The following is a 21,061-nucleotide window of genomic DNA, read 5'->3' on the forward strand; positions in this document are numbered from 1 at the left end:
ATAATATGGGCCCTATAGCAAATACTATGTTTTGCCTCTCTGATAACTGTTAGAACTACAGTCGGCCCCCGGTTTACGAACACCCTGTTTTACGAACATTTCGACTTACGAGCGTGGACCACGGAGATTTTTGTCCCCCGCTTACGAGCAAACCTTTTGTCTTACGAACAATCCGACATGCCCGTCATTGTGTATGCAAATATATTTTCGCTTAGCTGCGTCAACAAAATCCGCAGTTGACGCTTGTGACAGTAACGTGAACGCTATTGCTCTTACAACGTCACAGTCACTGTCTCAGTCACGGTATCAGTCACGGAGTCAGTCACGGAGATGCCAATATGCTATTGGTCGATTAAGGTCACCCGGTCTCACTCACGGAGATGCTATTGGCCGGCGTCACGTTAATCACAGAAATGCCGATATGCTATTGGCCCAACGCCTTTATCTAGCTTGATGGCACAGCTGGTCGGGATGGAAGGAAGGAGAGAAAATGAGTGAAACGGAAGGAAGGAATGTTGTGAAGACTTTGCAAACTTTATCTGTTAGACATAGCTTCTAAAATTGCTAGTAGCGGTAAAGGAAGAAGTAAGAGGATGATGACAATAGAAACCGACTGAAACAGTGACTGTGACATTGTAAGACCAATAGCATATTAGCGTTACAGTATAAACTTTGCGGGATGATCTTTGCTCCCCTCCGCCTCCACCCTGCTCAAGTTACGTCGCTTTCATAGGTAAATGTCATTTTTCCTTTGTATATGTTATTTAATTTAACTGTACAGTAGATTACGTTACTCATTTTTAATATGTGCATAAAGTCGTGATGTTTTTACCTAAGGTTTTTGCACGCATTAACGAATTAACATAGGTTTGGATTGCCCGTCATACGAGCAGTTCGAGTTACGAGCGTAGCCGCTGAACGGATTAAGTTCGTAACCTGGGGGCCCACTCTATTTTCATGTCGTGGGCACTGATATTGTTGACAGAGCCATCCTTCAGTGGCAGTTGTGTTCATGCTCACGTTTTTTCTTATTTCAGTAATTATCATTATTTAACAGCTAGATGTAGGAGACGGGATGCATTAATTGCAGAAACGGGACAGGTCCGGGCCGACTGGACCACTGTGCGGGATATTTCTGGCCCCTAATTAAGTTAGCTCATGTTGTCACAGGACTTCAATATACTATTAATACTACAGGTGGGGTTGTGGTGCTGAACCGTGTGTGGAGCTGCTTTTGTGTCCTTATGCACACGAAACTGATCATTATTATACAGTTGCTGTTTGTGTGTCGTGGGCTTTAAAAAACGCCTATGGAAGCTATCCATGTTTCAAGGACCACTGCACCATTCCCAAATCTGCTGGAAATCTGATCAAGTTGGAAAAGAAAATATTCACATATTGATGATGAATTCTTGACTATCACTGGGGTTTTGCAGTTAATTACAGCTGTGTACTATGTATGGGCCCGAGACCACTGTTAAGAGTAATTCCAGCTAATATCCCATTGAATTGTTTTTTTTAGAAGTATTAACTACATTGAAATCAAATAAGACTTGAATTCCATGGATTAGCGTGTGCCTTGTAACCAAAGATGTTGCTGTGGATAACTTTTCATGTATTAACTTTTTCCGGACTGCAAACAAGATTGTAACCTTTAATTCTACATGGTGTAAGACTATCGTGGGCCACACAGGCTCACTGCTGCCATGTGGTGATGTGTTTCACATCCTCAGTATTTTGTTTTCATTTAAAAAAAAAAGGAAAAAAATTGATCCATCTCAAAACCCACATTGGTCGATCAGCGCAGGTCTGCCTGACAGCGTTCAATTCGTCTCACACCATCGAGCCCCCCTCTCCAAACCGGGAGAAGGGGGCAGGAAGGGGAAGAAAAAATCTGCATTCAGACAGAACCATTAACTAAATGCTTGAGTGTATAAATGTCTATTTAGTCGGGATTCAAAGATTTATGAGGTGGCCACAAGAAATTCCATACTAAGGGCATTCCAGAGCACTGGCGCGCGAATGGAAAAAGAGATCCAGCTGATTTTTATCGCTGTATGTATATTTAACAAACCAGCGTTTTGTGACCAAAGTTGTCGGGACAGAACATATGGTGATACAAAGTCAACGAGATAGGAAGGAGCTAAACTGTGTCAAATTTGTATAAGTGATTAACGACACCTTAAAATCACATCTTAGGTGCACTGGAAGCCAATTCATGGCTAGTATCAGGGTAATATGATCAAACTTTCTCGTCCTTGTCAAGAGTCTCACTGCTGCATTTTATACTGACAGAGTTTTGATGCAAGACATGGGAAGTCCAGAAAACAATGTTACAATGGTGAAGGTGTCACATGACAGACACATGAATTAATGTTTCCGCATCGCTAGGAGACAGAATAGGTCAAATCTTGACGATACTGCAAAAGTGAAAGACTTAACGTGTTTGAAAAGAGGTTTTTTTGCCAAGTCACTTTGGGAAATAGTACAATAATCCTGATTCAAAGTAGTATTCTTAAACAAGTGTTGATTAGCAGGGGCTATACCTAACATCTGTTTTTACTGGGGTTGAGAAGCAGAAAAGTGGAAGACATCCATCCTTTGATCTTGGAAAGGCAGCCCTCCAGGCTCCTTCGACGTTGACCTGGAGTGGAGCCCGTAGCTGACCAAACATAAAAACAGGGAAACAGAGTTTATACTCAAATTCCAATTTATTACAACAGCATTTGTAGCGTCTTCCCAATTCTCACTCAGAGATAGCTATTGGAGGTTCTGTAGAGGACTCCTTCATTGTGCTGGGGTATTGTAATGCTCACGTGTGTAAAGACAGGGAGACCTGACGTGGGCATTGACAGTGAGACCTGTAGGGGCATGATTGGGAGGAACCCCCAGCCCCCAGTCTGAACCCAATTGGTGTTTAATTATTGAACGTCTGTGCTCATGATGGATTGTCCGTAATAAACACCATGTTAATACTCAGTTACTACTATAAGCTTTTATATTCAATAGCATCAGTGCTATCAGCTTCCAGGAAAGTTCCAGGCTGGTGCATGAGGTCCACGATGTAGTAACATGGCTGTGCAAAATTTTCATTGCTACAGGACTCTTCCTTGTAGAGTAGTACTTCATTCCAAGCTCTGTTGTATTCACCTCTAACCAGGGTGCAATTCAGGCCAATGCCATCAGCCAAATACTGCATGAAAAATGATAATGTCGTATTCACAAAAAAGAGAGTGATAAAGCATCCATTAATACAAGATATTTTTTAAAGTGGTTAGTGAAAGTACCTTGAAAAGAAGTGCCCTGTGGCAATAAAATCCTTTACTGATCATGCCAATTGGGATGACATTACACTGCAGTTTACACCTGAGTTCATCCAGATGCTGCAACCACGCAAATGTGTCCAATTCTTCCTTTTTAACAGCTCCACCCATAATTTCAGTCACCAACCTGATACCCCAAGAGATGAGCACAAATTGCATTAACAGTTAGAAAAGTGTTTGTGAAATCCCGGCAAAGTAGTTGCCCATTTGAACACACAATGGATGACATGTCACATGTGGAAATAGTCACCTGGCCAAAGCAACATATTTTTCCTGTTCTTCTTTCAAAGACTCAATGGACTCTTTTACATCTTTAACTAGAAGAGGTAATGCGATGTCATCCATCACTTTACAATTTCTCTCTTGAAAACACTCGGACTGGACCTCATCTTTCTGTTGCACTTCATCACTCATCCTAAATCATAAGAAGGTACATTACAGAATAGATTTGTAAGCATTTATTACCAAATGTTTAAGACAAACTGGATTGGGCTGTGTCATGGCTTATATATGGGATTCATACTCAATTGCATTGACAACAATGACAGGTCGTAGCTGGTTTACTGGTACCATGTACAGTTCCGCTAAGGTAGAAAACTTCTCACAGAAACCAACCTGACAAAAAAGACATTATTGTGCTTGATATCAACAACAAGCAAAAAAATAAATAAAAAATACCAAATACCAAAACTCTTTCTAATGCACACACCTTCCCAACATCATAGAATCCATCAGTGATAGTGTCAGTAGTGGCCAAATAGCCTAGCAAACCATACTTGACAGACACGTTATATTTGAGCAGACTAATCAAAGCAAACTCGGTGAACTTGCTTCTTCGATTGATTGAGTGAGCAATTTCTTGAAGGCGTTCCAAGGCTCTGAAACACAAAAAGGATGATATTTTACCTTATATAGAATGCAAAATTGTGATACACTGTTCTGCTCTCTTTTGACAGTTATGGTGTGAGCTTTTTTTTTTAAACAATACCAAATACAGTACTGACTACATTTATTTTTCATTATGTTTTGATAGTGAATATTCTATGCAGTTCTTATTTGAAAACATTTTTAAAAACAATAAGGTGATGCATATTGTGTAACTGCTAAATCAGAATCTCACCCATATTTGCACATCTCCATAGCAGTGGGCTCATCTTTTGCGCAAGCACTGATCGCCATACATGTGCAGCGCAACACCTCCATGTGACTGGAATGCAGCAAAGAGACCAATGGTTCAAGACCATCAGCATCTCGCAACTATGTTGAAAGAGATTTTAATATTAGGTTCCTTGTTTATCTCAGTTATTGTATATTGTTAGCATCAGGTGGAATCCTCATATTGGCAAAACTTATCACTTTTCAAAAATGGCAAATTTAATCAGTTGCATTTTATCATGATAGGAAGCAAGTAATTTTTAACACTTTAGATTGGTCAATGGTTAGATTGGTAAAAATAACACACAGGTATTGACAGACTGACAAATAGAATAGATTTTTTAATATGATATGAATGTGATATGAGGTTCGTCGTTGCTTTTTTTTGCTTTTTTTGTCTTCTTTTTCCTTCACTTTTGAGGACTGCTTCCATTCTTCGATAGCTAGTGATTCGCCGTTTCTCTGAACAGCCCCTAGCTCCGTTCGTCCTCGTGCAGCTCTGCTAGCGTAAGTATGTCGCTCGGCTGTACTAAGGTAAGCATGGCTCCGTGCACCTCCACCTCATCTGTCACTTGCGACACCTGCGTTATTCTTTTGGAGAGGCTTTCTCTCCTAGAGGGCCGTGTCCGTCAGCTAGAGCAGAGTAGTCTGATAATCGTAGATCAGACGGACACATCTGATAATGACAATGCGGGCCATAGCCCTCCCGCAATGCCGCTAGCGTCGGCTAGTGCGGGTCGTAGCCTACCCGCTAGTCCGGCTAGCATTAGCCCTAAGAAGCCTGCTAGCCGCGGTGAGCCTGTTCGGACACATAATCGCTTTAGCCCCCTCGCTAGGCAAACTCCTCCTCAGTCTACTGGCTCCCGCACTTTAGTTATAGGGGACTCCATCACCCGTAACATCAAGCTTAAAAAGCCAGCCACCGTAATGTGTATCCCTGGGGCCAGAGCACCCGACATTGAAGCTAACCTTAGGGAGCTGACACGCAAGAGGGCTAGACACCAGGCTAGTGCAAACAACACTAGCTACTCGGACATAGTGATACACGTCGGCTCCAACGATACTAGAATGAGGCAGTCTGAGATTACAAAGAAGAACATAGCTAGGACTTGTAATCTCGCTAGAAAGTTGAGTCGGCATCGAGTTATTGTCTCTGGCCCTCTGCCTGCGAGAGGCAATGATGAAAGGTTTAGCAGATTATTCTCGCTTAACCGGTGGATGGCTGGTTTCTGTAAAGAGCAGGGCTTTCAGTTTGTAGATAATTGGCCCTCTTTCTGGGGCCGGCCCGACCTGCTGAGATTGGACGGCCTACACCCTAACTGGAAAGGCGCCATTACTCTTTCTAGAAACATAGATTACTGTTTGAGCCTTCCATGACTTCCCACATTAGAGCATGTCGGGTCGCAGGCGAGTAGCGAGCCTGCTAGAACGGGTGTGGAGTCGTTAAGGCTAGAGTTAACCGGCACTAGGCTGGACTGTTACAACACACATAGCATACTTAGTCTAGGTCACTGCAATCCACACACTGTTTCAATACCTAATGCTAAATGCCCTATTGATAAGACTTCTGCTGAGGTGGTGTGGATTAAGGAAAAGAGCCCTGCCTCTTTAATCAGTAAGACTAGTGACAAAGTGCCTAGGCGGAATATTAGCATCAATACGCGCGCTGTAGTCGTCAACAATCGAATTCCTACTTTACTAACATTGCGAAGAGGTTTTAATTACTCAAAATACAGAGCAAGCCCCAGCCATAAACATCTTGTTGGTATTAGTACTACCAACACGAGGACTCAGAGTAGTCCGGGAAAAATGTCCCAGTTTAAATTCGGCTTTATAAATATTAGGTCACTCCCTTCAAAAGCCCTTCTTGTAAATGATCTTATTACAGATCTAAATCTTAACGTGCTTGGTCTCTGCGAAACCTGGCTAAAACCAAATGAATTCCTACCATTAAATGAGGCCTCACCCGCAAACTTTGTGGGCTCACATGTTGCCCGTCCTTGTAAAAAAGGGGGGGGTGTCGCCCTAATTTCAGAATCTGATTTTAGGCTTAGCACGAGCACGAGTCCCACTTTCAAGACATTTGAGGCTCTCGTTATGCGATCGGGCTCCTCACCACCATTCTGTGTGGTAGTTATTTACCGTCCTCCTGGCCCATACTCTGGATTCTTAGCTGAATTCCCTGAACTTATGGCTGACTTAATAACCCACACAGATAATATATTAATTATGGGTGATTTCAATATTCATAAGAACTCCCCACTAGAGCCACTTACTGTAGCTTTCCAATCAATAATCGATGCATTTGGTTTTACACAAATAATAAAAGCAGCAACACACCAGAATGGTAATATCTTAGACTTAGTGCTAACCCATGGCCTAACTGCCTCAAACGTCACAATTCTGCCGCGTTCTAATGTTATGTCTGATCATTACCTTATAACATTTGAAGTCCTAGCTCAGTGTGGTCTTGTTGTCCACAACCAAGGCTTTAAGAGCCGTGATATTAATTCTTTAACCACTGCTGCACTTTATGAATTACTACCTTCCGCAACAGCTGCCTTTCCGTCTTTCACTGGCTCAGTCGATAAGCTCGCGAATGATTTTAATTCGGTTCTTTTAAAGTCCCTTAACTCTATTGCGCCGCTGAAACTTAAAACTCGTCCGAAGCGGCACACTCCGTGGTTTACGGAGGAAACGCGTATGTGTAAATTGTTAAGTAGACAACTTGAGCGTAAATGGCGAACAACTAAACTCGAGGTTTTCCGTCAGGCCTGGTGCGATAGCTTGCTGAAATACAAAGAGGCTCTTAGGTTAGCAAAAACCAATCACTTTTCCAAAATGATTAGTCTTAATAAAAACAACCCAAAGTATTTATTTGAGACTGTAGCGCAGCTAACACAGCAGCAGCAGATTTCCTGATCATAATTTCAGATCATAATTCCCTCCATTCAGCACACGATTTCATGCAATTCTTTACTCAGCGGATTCAGCTAATAAGGGAAGAAATAAAAAAGGCAGCGCCGCTCACCACCTCGACTATGAGTGTTGATGCTAGTTCGGACAATCAGGTTCATGAAAGTCTGGCTACCCTGTCCCAGTTTGATTTAGTATCCCTGGAGTGTCTTACACAACTAGTTAATGCAGCAAAGCCGACGTCCTGCATGCTCGACCCGCTTCCAGGCAAACTCGTCAAAGTTTTATTCCCGGTCTTAGGGTCATCTGTCTTGAATATTATCAACCTGTCACTCTCCTCTGGCATTGTACCTGAGACTTTTAAGATGGCTGTCATTCAACCATTACTTAAGAAACCTCACCTAGGTCCTGAAGATCTCGCTAACTATAGGCCAGTGTCACACCTTCCGTTTATCGCCAAAATTCTTGAGAAAGTTGTAGCACGACAGCTTAGCGATTTTATGATAGACAACAATAGATTTGAACTCCTTCAGTCAGGTTTTAGGGCCAACCACTCAACTGAGACAGCCCTAGTAAAAGTGACGAATGATCTTCTATTAGCCTTGGATTCCAACGTCTCATCAGTACTATTACTCCTTGATCTTAGTGCCGCATTTGACACTATTGATCATCATATTCTTATAGAACGTCTTCGATCATGTGTTGGTATCTCGGGATCAGCACTTTCTTGGTTCAGATCTTACATCCTGGGAAGGACGCATAGTGTTTCTTATGGTGATGCGATCTCTGAGTCTTTCTCCGTCTCATGTGGTGTCCCGCAGGGGTCAGTACTTGGTCCCTTACTGTTCAACATCTACATGATTCCTCTCGGCGATATTATACGCAAACATGCTATTAGTTTTCATTGCTATGCTGATGATACCCAACTCTATATGCCCCTAGAAATAACGGATCCGTGCAAGTGCAGTAAACTGGAGGCTTGCCTTGCCGAGATTAAACAATGGATGTCTTCCAATTTTCTGCTTCTCAACCCAAATAAAACTGAGATGTTAGTTATTGGCCCTGCTCAGCATCAGCACTTGCTTAAGAATACCACGCTGAACCTAGAAAACTGTATTATTTCCCAAAGTAGTTCTGCAAAAAATCTCGGCGTGATATTTGACTCCACTCTCTCCTTTCGAACACATATTAATAACATGACAAGAACGGCGTTTTTTCACCTCCACAATATAGCTAAAATTCGCCCTATTCTTTCTCTTAGCGATGCAGAAACATTAATTCATGCATTTGTTACGTCGCGCCTAGACTATTGCAACATTTTGTTTTCTGGACTTCCCATGTCCTACATTAAAAGCCTGCAGTGTGTACAGAATGCAGCAGCGAGACTATTGACAAGGACGAGAAAGTTTGATCATATTACTCCGATTCTAGCTGACCTGCATTGGCTTCCAATACACGTGAGATGTGATTTTAAGGTGCTGTTAATTACTTATAAAATTCTACACGGTTTAGCTCCTTCCTATCTCGTCGACTTAGTATCACCTTATGTTCCGCTCCGACAACTTCGATCGCAAAATGCCGGTTTGCTATCGACCCCACGAGCTAAAAAGAAGTCAATTGATCAAGGGCATTTTCCATTCGCGCGCCAGTACTATGGAATGCCCTACCTATGGAAGTTCGCGCAGCCACCTCAGTAGAAATCTTTAAATCCCGACTAAAAACACATTTATATTCAAAAGCATTTAGTTAATTTAGCCTGTCTGTAGCCTTCTTCCTTTTTCTTTTTTCCTGCCCCCCTCTTCCGGCTGGGGGAGGGGGCTAGCTAGATGGTGAGGGTTGACTTGACCGCCTCCATTGGGTCCTGCGTTGGTCGACCATCATGGGTTAGGAGTTCGGCCGTCTGCAGTCCACCTGGGTGGAATGTGGGATGGTTCCTGCCCAATGACCTTGCCTGCTGTCAAGACATCACTGCACTATATAGCACATTATGTTTTCTGTAATTTATGTTGTTTCTGTGTCTGGTACATGCAGCATCCACTTCAACCTGTGGGCCTGGAAGGGGGCTCCTCCCACCTGTGGTCCCTTCTGGAGGTTTCTGATTTTCCCCTAATTTGGGGTTTTTGAGTTTTTCCTTCCCCTTCTGGGAGCTTTGACAGGGGATGCTGTTGTGTACCCTATACTGAAAAGATGTCTTTGTACGACCTCTTTTCATTCTGTGAAGCCCTTTGAGACTTCGGTGATTTAGGGCTATATAAATAAAATTTGATTGATTGATTGATTGATGTGACATCAGGTTTTAGCTTTAGCTCTGCGCCAGCAATATGCTATTCCCATTTAAGTCAGAATCATTTTCGTTTTCCAGTTCATGTGCATCAGTACATGTCACTTTTGAAAAAATGTACTGGGTCACATTCTGTGTCTTAATAAGAAATTAGTAAATTCACGCATAATGTGTGGTACGGCTCGGCTATATGGCCAGTAACTAAAAGCTCTTTTTTATAAGTCATTCTGGAATTAATTGAAGTAAAACCAAAAAATATTTATTTAATGGTTTGATTCATTCCAACCTTTTATATTCTACTCTAAAACACGGTCAAAATTTTCAAAGTATCATGTATTTCAATATTATATCTTATTTATTCTAAAATAAATTCAATGCAAAATGTTCAAACAATTTTAGAGTTTTAATGTAAACTTCACCCTCATATTGTGCAATATAGCTATTCAAATTTTGTGCATACCCTGCTAATGTTCTAATTTTTCAATTGTCAATTTTTAAAGTGACAGGGTAAACTGCATGATCAGCTGCTTTATTTTGACCACTGCGATACATTAAAACTTACACCTTGAAAAACAAATAAATTGGCTACGTAAAACAGCAATGCATTGAAATGGAGAGAAACTACTTTGGTATATAGTAGACACATTCCAGACACATCAAGCACCCATGAGCAATGCACAATATAATGGGGCATAAACATCAAACATCATTGTCATTACATTGATTATGGTAAGAATGTTCAATTATTTGTGCATTAGGTGATAATTGATTATTTTTATTCTTGTCTTATTTGTGTAGGTTTTCTTAATGTTACAGTTCTTGGTTGTCTCATTTAAAAAGGGCTGACAAAAGAATTATAAACATCACTCAGTAATATGCATAGACGTTTGACACTGTTATTGTCTCCTAAATTAAGTATCTATCTGCTGTGTGTCACATTGTATTGTATTATATGTATTAGATAGCATTCAACTAACCTGTGTTCTGGCGTCTTCCTCAAATGCCAATTCGCAGATGCAGACCAAAGCACAGATTAGAACCTCTGTGTCTTCTGATTTCAAGGGCTCTACAATTGCTGGCATCACATCCTGTGCTATTATCTCACTCCGGATGGCTTCTTGTCCTGCCATCCTGCCAAGTAATGTTATTGAATTGGCCACCACTTTAGCACATGTGTCTTGAAGCCTCTGCACAAGTACCTCTGGTCCTCCTGCATTAAATACTTCCCTGGTGGTGCCATAATAATAATAAAGATAATTTAATAATAATTCACATATAGTTGTATAATGTTCATGCTTATGTTTGAATTTTGTGTCTGACTGCCTCAATGTAAAAATTTGGAGCAAACAAAAACAGCTAGGGGCAAGAAAAGAATTGCGCACACTATCAGAATTATCTTTAATTACAAAGAACACAATGTTAAATTACAGACCAGTGAAATGTCAGCTGAAACCACGAGTGGTCTGAAGAATAATCGGGTAAGACATTGTACATGTATAACTTTCTCACTCAATGCAGCACTATGCTGCTAATCATATTAATTGAATTGAATTTTATTATTATTTTACATTATTTGTGTAAATCTTGTGGATGGGCAGGGTGGGAAATTAGTCTTCTTGTCTAGGTCTTACATAGTATTGAGCTGGTCTCCCGATGTGAGGTTGGTGAGGCCCTGGGTAGCATACTCTATGATCACTGGACACTTACTCTTCAGTAATCGAACCACAACCGGAATGCCGCCTAAAGGAAAGAAATTCATCATATGTGCACTGGAGGATGTCAGAAGTCAACTAGGTGAAAGTACCTAAATCTCTGAAGAGGTCTTTGCTGGGCTGGGAGGAGCTCAAGGCGGCAAAGGCTTGGCAACCAAATGCTTTCACACTATCGCTGCCCACGGTGAGAAGATCTACAAGTACCTTCTCAATGCTCTGCTCATTCAAAAATGGTTGAAGCCCAGCTGTACACATGCATAAAAAGTTTTCCGTCTCTCCAAAATAGATCATTCACCTGTAGGCTTACATACAGTTCTTTTCAAACATATGCATTTAATTTTTATTGTATTTGTTCATGTTCTGTACTTACGGTTCTGTGCAGCACTTGCAATGCACTTAACAGCAACGGCCTGGATTTCTATGTTGCCATTTTTAACCAAAGTTGCCTGGTTTTCAGGCACTTTGGAATTAAGGAGCTCCATCAGAATGGAAAGGCCTCCTCCTTTTTGTATCATCCGGAAACTGTCATAGTCACTCATACAATTGGAAAGAACCAGCAAGGTTTCCCCATGTAGGTCAACCAAATCCTGTGAGATGTAGGAATAATCCCAGTTATATTCATTCTAAAATTAAGTGGTGATTTAAGAAGAAATTTCTTAATATGTATAAAATGATTGGGACACCAGACATTTACAATATCAGGATGTGTTGACAAAATTGATGGTAAAATTTTACCCTTCACTGCTCTAGCAGGTTCCACACTTGTGGATAGATTTTTCTACATTCTCAAAATGTTCAAGAATGTCAATTCTGTTGGATCTACTGAAGGAGGCCAATCAGCTCCTGGTGTCTCAATACTTCATCCACATATTTCCACACTGCACATGAATGTTATACACTTACCAACCTTATTATTGAGGATCTCTATAAGCTCATTAAAACCCTGTTCTTCCCTGAAGGCACTTTGTGACTCTTCACAAGTTGCAATCACCTGCATTGTTTTCAAAGCAAGTTGCTGGAGAACATTGAAGGCTGACTTCAGCAGAGTGAGTAAATGACGTATCCCTTGTAATTCAATGACGGCCGAGCATATTTGTGTGTCCTTGATAGGGAGAAGATCATCAGTTGTTAATTTTATGTATTTTTAGGTAATTTCTGTGACTCCAATTTGTTTTATGTGATTTGAAGCACCTGAATTAAGTTGTATATGGTATCTAGAGAGTTCTTCTGAACATCTGGGTCAGCACTAGAAAGGAGGTTGACTAACATTGGCAGACCCTTGTTGTCAATGATTTGCACCTTACAGCAGGACTCCGTGGACATAGAGGAGAGGAATAGGGTCCCAAATTCTTGGACAGCTGTGTCTTGTTGACAGTGCAAAAAGAACATAGTAGAGTACTGTTCATATAAAGGAATATTAATTCCTCATTTGAGCATGACACTTACCATCAGAGGATAGTCTCTCAATGATTGATGGAATAACATCTATGTTTTGCAGGACACTCCTTGCTGTACCTTTAAGTGATGACACAACCGAAATTTGAGGCATTTTTGCCCTGCACTTAGCACAGTTAAGTGTGCCTGCCAAGCAAACCCATTACTTCTTCATGTGCTACTCTGGCCCAGTGATGCAACACCATGCCCCAAGGTTGCCACTTGCAGCTATGCCAGTTTGATTCCCGTCAAAAATCCCATGTTTAAAGGAGATTGCAAATGGTGGCACCCCAGACATAGCACAGCTCACAGACACTTCATGATGAGGTAAATGATTGGACCTTGTTTTCCCTTGCCCGGACGCATGAAGCCAGGGCCCCCCTCCAGGGCCAGGCCTGGAGGTGGGGCTTGTCCGGGCTCAGCTCGAAGGGGTAACATCGGTACCCCTTTCCCATAGTCTCACATCCTGTGGGAGGGGCCACCAGGGTGCTATGTGAGCTGGGCAGCAGCCTTGGCGCTCCAATCCCCGGCTGCATAAGGTAGCTCTTGGGACATGGAATGTCACCACCTCTCTAGCAGGGAAAGAGCCTTAGCTGGTCTGTGAGGTGCAAAAGTTTAGACTAGATATAGACAGACTAGCTGCCACGCACAGCTTAGGTCCCAAGTCCCAGTCCTCTTGAGAGGGGTTGGACTTTCTCTAGCTCTGGAGTTGCCCGCGGTGAGAGGCGCAGAACAGGTGTGGACATACTTATTGTCACACAGCTCAGCACCTATACATTTGGTTTCACCTCAATGAAGAGGGTATTCTGACTGGTTCCTGACCGTGGTTTGTGCTTATGCACTAAACAGCAGTTTGAAGTACCCACCCTCTTTGGAGTCCTTGGAGTGTGTGCAGGAAAGTGCTCCCCCCTGGGCACTCCCTTATTCTGCCGAGAAACTTCAATGCTTACATAGGCAATGACTGTGAGACCTGAAGTATCGTGATTGGAAGAGCCGCCCCCTAATCTGAACCCACGTGGTGCTCATCACAGATTGTCCATAATGAACACCATGTTCAAAGGGTGTCCATATGTGCACTTGGCATCGGGCCATCCTAGGCCGCAGTGGGATGCTCAACTTTGTAATCATGTAATTGGATTTACGGGCGCATGTTTTGGACAATTGGGTGAAGCGAGGGATGGAACTGTCACCTGATCACCACCTGATGGAATGTTGCCTCCAATGGTGGGGGATGATGCCGGTCAGACCTGGCAGACCCAAACATATCATGAGGGTCTGGCAGGAATGTCCCTTTTTTTGAGTCTCCAGTCAGAAGGAGTTTCAACTCTCACCTCACACTCCATCTATGGACACAAGCTGTAGGTCGTGACCGAAAGAACGAGATCCCGGATACAAGTGGCTGAAATTAGTTTCCTTTAAGATTCCTTTTAAGATTGAGCTCTCCTTTAAGGTGAGCTCAATCAACCGAGAAGGAATCAGTGTAGAACCGCTGCTCCTCCACGTTGAGACCAGCCAGTTAAGGTGGTTTGGGCACCTGGTTAGGATACCTCACGGACGCCACCCTGAGGATGGGCATATGCCACCGGAAGGAGGCCCCAGGGACAACAGAGGACATGCTGGAGGGACTATGTCTCTCAGCTGGCCTGGGAACGCCTGGGGATCCTCCTGAAGGAGCTGGAGGAAGCAACTGGGGTGAGTCTGTGCTTCCCTGCTCAAGCTGCTGCTCCCGCGACCCGACTCTGGATAAAGCTGTGGCGAAAGGATGAATGAATGGATGAAAATGGAAAAGAAAAAACTACTAATCCACTATGTCCAAATATTGACAATTGTACAGTTTCTGACATGCCATATGTGTAGGTACACACGTGCACACCATTTTTTTTTTTTTTTTTGACGCACCAACACTTTGGGAGCAATGTAGACATTATAGGAAAGCAGAATAAAACTAAAACTTCCTAAACTCTTCATATTTTCATTTGTTCATATCCGCAAGATGTTTTAATATCTGTATATTGTATATCTGTGAGTTGTTTTATTTGTTGCAGTGTGTTCCGATTTCCCACACTGTGAGTAGTCTGTGAACGCCTCACCAGTGTAACTTTGTATGCGCTCGAAAAAGTTGTTTCTCTTTTCCTTGTGACGCAGTTTGTGTTAATTTTACCATAAATACCTGAGGTTGCGCTGCATCCATGTTTCACCAACAGTGCTATCATTTGCTTGTGTGCACGTTGAACACTTTTTGCCATGAGATGCATACTTTCAAATCAACGTGCGTCCTCAAGATACGTTTTTTTTTTTTTTTTTTGTAGGGGTGTTGTGAAACAATTGTTTTACACAAGGCAGGTGCAGCCAGCAATGGGAGCCTGCACTCGTTGTGACTTTTACTTTTTGGCTGCCTTAGCCAATCACGTTCTTGTGAAAAGAATCATATATTATGTTATCATTATGTGCTTATTTCTTGTCTAGAATAATGTGCATTGCTATCCATCAATGCAGTCCTAGGTCATCTCGCCCCAGTCCTTAGATAAAGCTGTTGACACAGCAAAGTGTGAGCTGGGACCTTGGCCCAGCTGTTGGTGGCGCCCGACTGGCTCTTTTTGTTATGTCTTGTCATGTGCAATGCTTTGCTGAATGAATAAAAAGCAGGCAGGGACGCTTGAGCGACGAATAAGTGCTATTGGCAGCGCATGAATTCATTCGCCAAGCTCTTCTCCCTGTGCCTGGGAAGAGAAAAGTCAATCTTGGTTGGTCTGAGTTACTCTTTTTTGCTGCTGTCCTAGTCTTCTTTTAGAGATTTCTCTGACAGTTCTCATGTTCACTTTCTGGTTTGTCAACTTAAGTTACCACAGTAAATTACCACATTTATGTTTATAGTGGTTTTTTTTGTTGTTTTTTTTATAGTTTGAGGTAGTAAACTAGCAGTATAGCGAGCTAAAGTGTGGGTCAAGAAGACAAACCAATCAAACTTTCCCCCTTCTCCCTATCTAAACATAAAAAGTCAGCTGTCTGGTAGTTTTTTGGCTTTCGATAACAAGACTCTCATTGACATGAAACGACAGAATCCACATTGTGTTATTTATTACTACACATAGTAGCTGAACGATTGACTTGAAATAAACTACAATCACTCAATGGCAGTTCATTTCAAATCAGTCACTTTTCAAAATATAGCTGTGCATTTACACTATAAACAAAACTGTTTATATAAACTAGGAAAAATGCCATTTACCAAAACATTTTGAAATTATACATTTTAGAGCTGTAATTTCAATACCGTGACATTTTTTGTTTAAGGTTATCATAACGTCAGATTCGGATGGTGGTTGTTTGCTTTTTTTTTTTTTTTTTTTTTTTTTTTTTAATAATGCCATAACTACGTCAGCTAACAAAAACTGTTGTTAGCTGCAACAGGAACTTGCGGACCCACCTGACATCCGCCCTCCAGCTCATCCCGTTACGGTAATATCGTAAGTAAGAATATAAAAATGCACATCTGTGCAACAAAACTTGGTTTGTGTGGCTGGCTGGCAGTTCAATCTTCCTTAAATGGTGAAAATTAAAAAAAAAAAAAAAACAAAAACACATTTTTAAGTTACTGTTTATAGGATGCGCCCATACTTTTGTCCTTCATTTTGTGAAAAAAAGTATCTTGTATTTGAGGAATTATCGTATATATTGCAAGCCGCTGCTGCCTTTTTAAAAATGCACAAACCAGAGGAAAAGTGCAATAAGCAACTCGCTATTCGCTTAACAACCAACCCCAAATCTGGGCAAATTTGTACTGGTAGCCTTGTCTGCGCTGCACTTGACTGTTAACCCAGCAGTTGGTTTGCTGTGATAACCCAGTGCATATTACAAAAGTAATGTAATTACCGTGATGAATTACCTTTTGCTGCAATGCGGTAGTCTAATATATTACGCACAAAAAAATAGTAATATTGTACTCGCTACAAATGAGAGTAACACTATGCATTACGATTAATTTTTAGCCTTAACACCCCCCACCCCTCCAAATTCGCCAAAAACACGAGAGTGGAGTCCATCAGAGATAAAGAACAAAATATACAGTTATCGTCAGGTGCACTTTGTGCGTGACACCTAAGGAGCTGTCCACTTTGCTAAATAGGACCAGTAATTTGATAAACCATTTAGAGTGTTGGCATAGTAAAGTGAAGTTAGCGAAAAGAAACTATGCGGAGGATTGCACTCTCTCGACACTGCAACCTCAAAAGGTTAGGCGATTTGAGGCGGACTATGTTGGACATAGAAGAAATGCTGCTGCTTCCCACAGTGGGTTCACCAGCATTTCGAAACCTTGTCAGCAAGATCCCTATCACAACTGGCAATAATGACAAGGTAAGATAACGCTAATTTTACAGTCCTGGTAAATATGTATCAAGATGATGAAGTATACAAAACTCATGTTTTATGCCTACAGCATAAACAATGCAGCACCATGCTTTGAAGCTAAGTAACAAAGGGATTAAAATACAAAAAAAATGTATTTTATCTTTAAAGGTTTACAATACTATACAGATTAAATGATTTATACTGTTTTTAGTCTTAAGGGCAACCTTTCACTGGGTGTGTAATGAGCGTAATGAGCTACATTTAGAATGGCAAATTGATATTTCCAGTTATGATGGTTAGAGTAATATAAAAGCAATCCAATAGTAGTGTAACGCATTACATTTCAAATACAGTAATATTGTGATGTAACTAATTTATTTTAAATGACAGTAGTAACTAATAAATAATGCATTACAGTTTTTAAGTACTTGCCCAACACCAGTATGCATTGTTGTGAATATGGCGCCTTATGAGTTGGGTGTGGCAAGTGAGAGAGTGGGCGAACGAGTGAGAGTACGAAAAAACGAGGTGCGTATGCGTGGCGGAAGTTATTAGTTGGAGGGTGCCGTTTGATATTAAAAAGAAAAGTGAAGGCTAATTGTCAATCCTTTCGGCCCACTGACTTTTTTGTCGGCTGCAGGCTTCGCTTTGAGTCAACGTGCAAGGGCAACCCCGGCCCCGAAGTGTAGCCGGCCCCAAAGTGTACCTGGTCTACTCCATAGGATTGGAGCAGAATGGATAACATATTAACTCGTTCGTTTACACTAAGCCACATGCACGCACGTACTGTATGACATAGACTTACTGTTGGTAGCCATGACGCCGAGTCCAATGATGGCATTGCGTCTGATCTTACTGTTGGGGTGAGTGATGAGCTGACTGAGAGGCCTCAATGCCCCATGCTCCGTCAGGTAAACCTTGTTTACGTCTCCTGCATGCGGAGAGGGACGAGACTCAAAATAGATTAGACAGATCGACGGATGGACCCTATCCCCTCCTCACCTTCCTCTGCGAATTCATAGATTGCTTCACATGCTTTGAACAAAATGTTCTCTTCGGAAGATCTTAGTAGTAGAATTGCAGTTGCTAGTGTTTTGAATGTGATTTGGCGTGCTTCAATCTGTGAGAAGACAGGAAGATGTTACTGCAGTTTGTATACAGCTCCAATGTGGCAACAATACTTGAAAGCGCAACTCACCGTGCTTAAAGACTCAATACTTGTCACGGTTTTCTTATCTCTTCTCCCCATTGTGTCACCTGCAAAAGAACATGAGTTTGAGTAATTTCATTGTTTTTGAAAGTTTCCCACTTATTTTATCCTTTGAATTCTAAATAATTAGTGTCAAACTGCTCGCTTGCTTTAAGTGTAGGCTTCGTGGACATAGTCCAAACGCCACTGACAACAAACTTAGCTTGACGTGGGTTACCATAGCAACGTTGCTTGAAGGAATGCATTGTGTTAAATTAGCTCGAATGATGACATTAAAAAAAAAGGTTACCAAAGTGTTTTATATATATATATATATATATATATATATATATATATATATATATATATATATATATATATATATATATATATATATATATATATATATATATATATAAAACAATTATTAACATTTTTGTACTTCCTTGATCGCTTTATTGTTGGGTGGAAAAATCTGCCATTATATTTTGAGTACACGGCAGCGGTAGGATCTCACTCCCACGCTGCATTTACATTCTCAAGAAATTTGTAATAGTTTTGCCCTAAAATTGATGAATGAAAATTGATCTATATAGGGTATATGTGTAATAAGTAAATGGTTCATTATAAATTAAAATTAAAGAATACATTGACATGTTTCGTTTTTTTCGTAGTAAACACCTCGACAAATTTAAAATACTCAGTTCAACAATCTATGGCCTGGCAAGTTTGGTACGGTGCCGTCTTCCATTTACCGCCTCAAATAATCAGAATTGATGGATACTCATATTTTACCTGCAGCAAACAAAAATATCATCTCACCAAATAAATGATATTCGCCTGCGCATACGGACGATGTAGTGAGAGGGGACTGCACGGAGAGGTAGCCTGGTCCTGGCGGCCAGAACTGCAGCGAATCGGGACGCAGCCCCTGCAAAGGCCAAGCTGCCTTGATTGTCAGCTCGCCACTGTCGAGCTGTCACCAAACAGCAGCAGCACACATGAACCAGAAGTGCCGCGCACGGATTTAGATCACCTGTCGACTTTATTTTAAAGGCGTCGCCTTCGTTGCGTTTACAACGGGACAGCGACATTAAAGGACAACAGCTTTGGCATATCCACGGACGGAGCACGAAAGTGTAGGACAAAGGTTTTCGCCTCAGATTGCTACTTGGGCTGCTAATGCTAACAGCTAACAAGCTAGCTTGCAGACTGACAGCAGGTGTTCGGCAGACCGGTGGCCAGCGAAGGTCGGATGAGCAAAGTTAGTTGGGGGTCAACAGTATCCCGTGGCTTCTTTCTCGTAATAACATTCTCAATCTTGTGGTTTTGTCGAGACAACGCGAGCACGTCTCACATCATTATATGCAATATTGTCAAGTTTTACACGCCTGGCGCCTTATTATGCAGCTAACATATGTTGATGCTAACGATCATGCTTCGACTATGCTAATGCCAGCTCAGTGAGGCTTCACGTCGTCAAAGGGCTGCGGATTCCACGGCCGAACCGAAAGGGGGAAGAGACGCGCTCAATGATGCACACTGGGGGACTGTGTGGACTTCCTGGCGATCGAGAACAGCAATATTAGCTTCCAACATTACATCCCCCGCCCCCATTGGTTCTTGTTGAGATTTGGCCATATGGTTTTATCCAAGCTGTGGTGGATATTTCGTGAAGAAAAGGGATTAAGACATTTTGCCATAGCAGCTGACTAAATGTATTGCACTAAATACTGAGTCGCGGGGTGGTGGCCACTGTGCCAGATCAGGGAATACAATCTGAACATCAACCCGCCGACTGCAATTTCTTCAACCAGCTTGCTGAAAGATGGCTTCAGCGGGCAATATTGCTTCAGCCATTGCGAGCAAAACCAAGACCAAAAAAAAGCATTTCGTTGCCCAGAAAGTGAAGCTCTTCCGTGCCAGTGATCCTCAACTCAGCGTGGTTATGTGGGGAGTCAACCATTCCGTAAGTCTTACCATTTTTTGTCTTAATTACAGTAAACATGTTAATGTCCTCACTGTGTGACAGTCATCTGTATAAGTGGCTACCGGTTTTCAGCAAGTGTTTTGTTAGAATTTGAATAATTCATAGAAGCATGTTTTTATTGCAAGTTGTATGTGTGTTTTCGATGTCAAATATTCGTTAGCCCCCGTTATGCTCATCCAGGATAAGCTGCTGCGCTTGATGTCATGAGGCAATGCATTTTACCTGACTAGAAAGCTTATCTCTGCCCCTTACATTTTTTATTGGGTCAATGCCCATCGTTTGCTCTTAGTGCAAACAACGATTGGAAGACGACAACAATGTAATCACCTTTCAAAAAATATTGTTTAGAATGTGCGATAGAGCAATTTTATGTCATTGACTTGATAGTAAAGGTGAAATTACTTCTACAATTTAAACAAATATATGTGGGAGGTAATACCAAAATGATAAACAATTAACTGGTTTCATTATTGTGCAACTGACACTTAACACCTTGTTGAAGCAACGTTTATTTGAATTACATTCTGTTATTATGTACTGGAGTTTCTGACTCACTTTTTTTGCTTAAGCAGAATCTGTCAGAATATGAGTTTTCTCCTGTGAGTCCTCTTTGGGTCCCCCAACAGATGTTTTCAATGAGAATCAGGTTTAAGCTTTGACCTTGGCCTTTATGAAATTTTAATTTTCCTCTGTTTGGATGTTGATAGGGGG

General features: G+C 41.5%; 2 protein-coding genes and 1 long non-coding RNA gene across 9 annotated transcripts in view; 2 read left to right on the plus strand and 1 right to left on the minus strand.

Annotated features, from left to right (window-relative positions):
* Positions 1-15,560, plus strand: part of LOC148407585 (uncharacterized) — a 36,077-nt gene extending 20,517 nt beyond the window's left edge. Inside the window, exon 2 of the long non-coding RNA XR_015863724.1 lies at positions 4,949-15,560. This is a non-coding gene — a long non-coding RNA (uncharacterized LOC148407585). The remainder of the gene's footprint in view (positions 1-4,948) is intronic.
* On the minus strand, positions 2,557-19,927 carry LOC148407586 (armadillo repeat-containing protein 3-like). 6 transcript variants are annotated; one of them, XR_015863721.1, is made up of 18 exons: positions 19,183-19,927; positions 18,370-18,428; positions 18,174-18,291; positions 17,977-18,102; positions 12,834-12,902; positions 12,579-12,751; positions 12,295-12,489; positions 11,758-11,974; positions 11,480-11,632; positions 11,307-11,415; positions 10,653-10,902; positions 4,444-4,580; positions 4,033-4,201; positions 3,847-3,938; positions 3,574-3,738; positions 3,288-3,450; positions 2,751-3,193; positions 2,557-2,662 (listed from the first exon to the last, which is right to left on the minus strand). XR_015863721.1 is itself a non-coding variant. In XM_088402566.1 (18 exons), the coding sequence occupies exons 3-18, from the start codon at positions 18,418-18,420 to the stop codon at positions 2,987-2,989; spliced, it is 2,394 nt and encodes a 797-aa protein (XP_088258692.1). In that variant the 5' UTR covers positions 18,421-18,428; positions 19,183-19,291; positions 19,397-19,927; the 3' UTR covers positions 2,558-2,986. The 6 variants fall into 6 exon arrangements, 5 of the variants coding, with proteins under 5 accessions (XP_088258693.1, XP_088258692.1, XP_088258691.1 ...); XM_088402566.1 differs by having other exon boundaries at positions 2,558-3,193; positions 19,183-19,291; positions 19,397-19,927; XM_088402565.1 differs by having other exon boundaries at positions 2,558-3,193.
* pip4k2aa (phosphatidylinositol-5-phosphate 4-kinase, type II, alpha a) overlaps positions 19,229-21,061 on the plus strand; it is a 51,003-nt gene continuing 49,170 nt past the window's right edge. For both annotated transcript variants that reach the window (XM_088402575.1, XM_088402576.1), the window contains exon 1: positions 19,229-20,329. In XM_088402575.1, coding sequence (XP_088258701.1) covers positions 20,189-20,329 — 141 coding nt within the window. In that variant the 5' untranslated portion in view covers positions 19,229-20,188. The remainder of the gene's footprint in view (positions 20,330-21,061) is intronic.

This window comes from Hippichthys cyanospilos, chromosome 19, assembly GCF_059441005.1.
Source record: "Hippichthys cyanospilos isolate Australia breed blue-spotted pipefish chromosome 19, RoL_Hcya_1.0, whole genome shotgun sequence".
NCBI classification, from domain to species: Eukaryota; Metazoa; Chordata; class Actinopteri; order Syngnathiformes; family Syngnathidae; genus Hippichthys; species Hippichthys cyanospilos.

Bases quoted from the DNA above. Each gene is read 5' to 3' on its own strand.
- LOC148407586 (XM_088402566.1), bottom strand. From the start codon at position 18,420: ATGGGGAGAAGAGATAAGAAAACCGTGACAAGTATTGAGTCTTTAAGC. The intron at 11,633-11,757 runs GTAAGTACAGAA...GCATGTGTACAG, and splicing joins TGCAAGTGCTGCACAGAACC to CTGGGCTTCAACCATTTTTG. The intron at 3,739-3,846 runs GTATGAATCCCA...CTTATGATTTAG, and splicing joins ATTGTTGTCAATGCAATTGA to GATGAGTGATGAAGTGCAAC.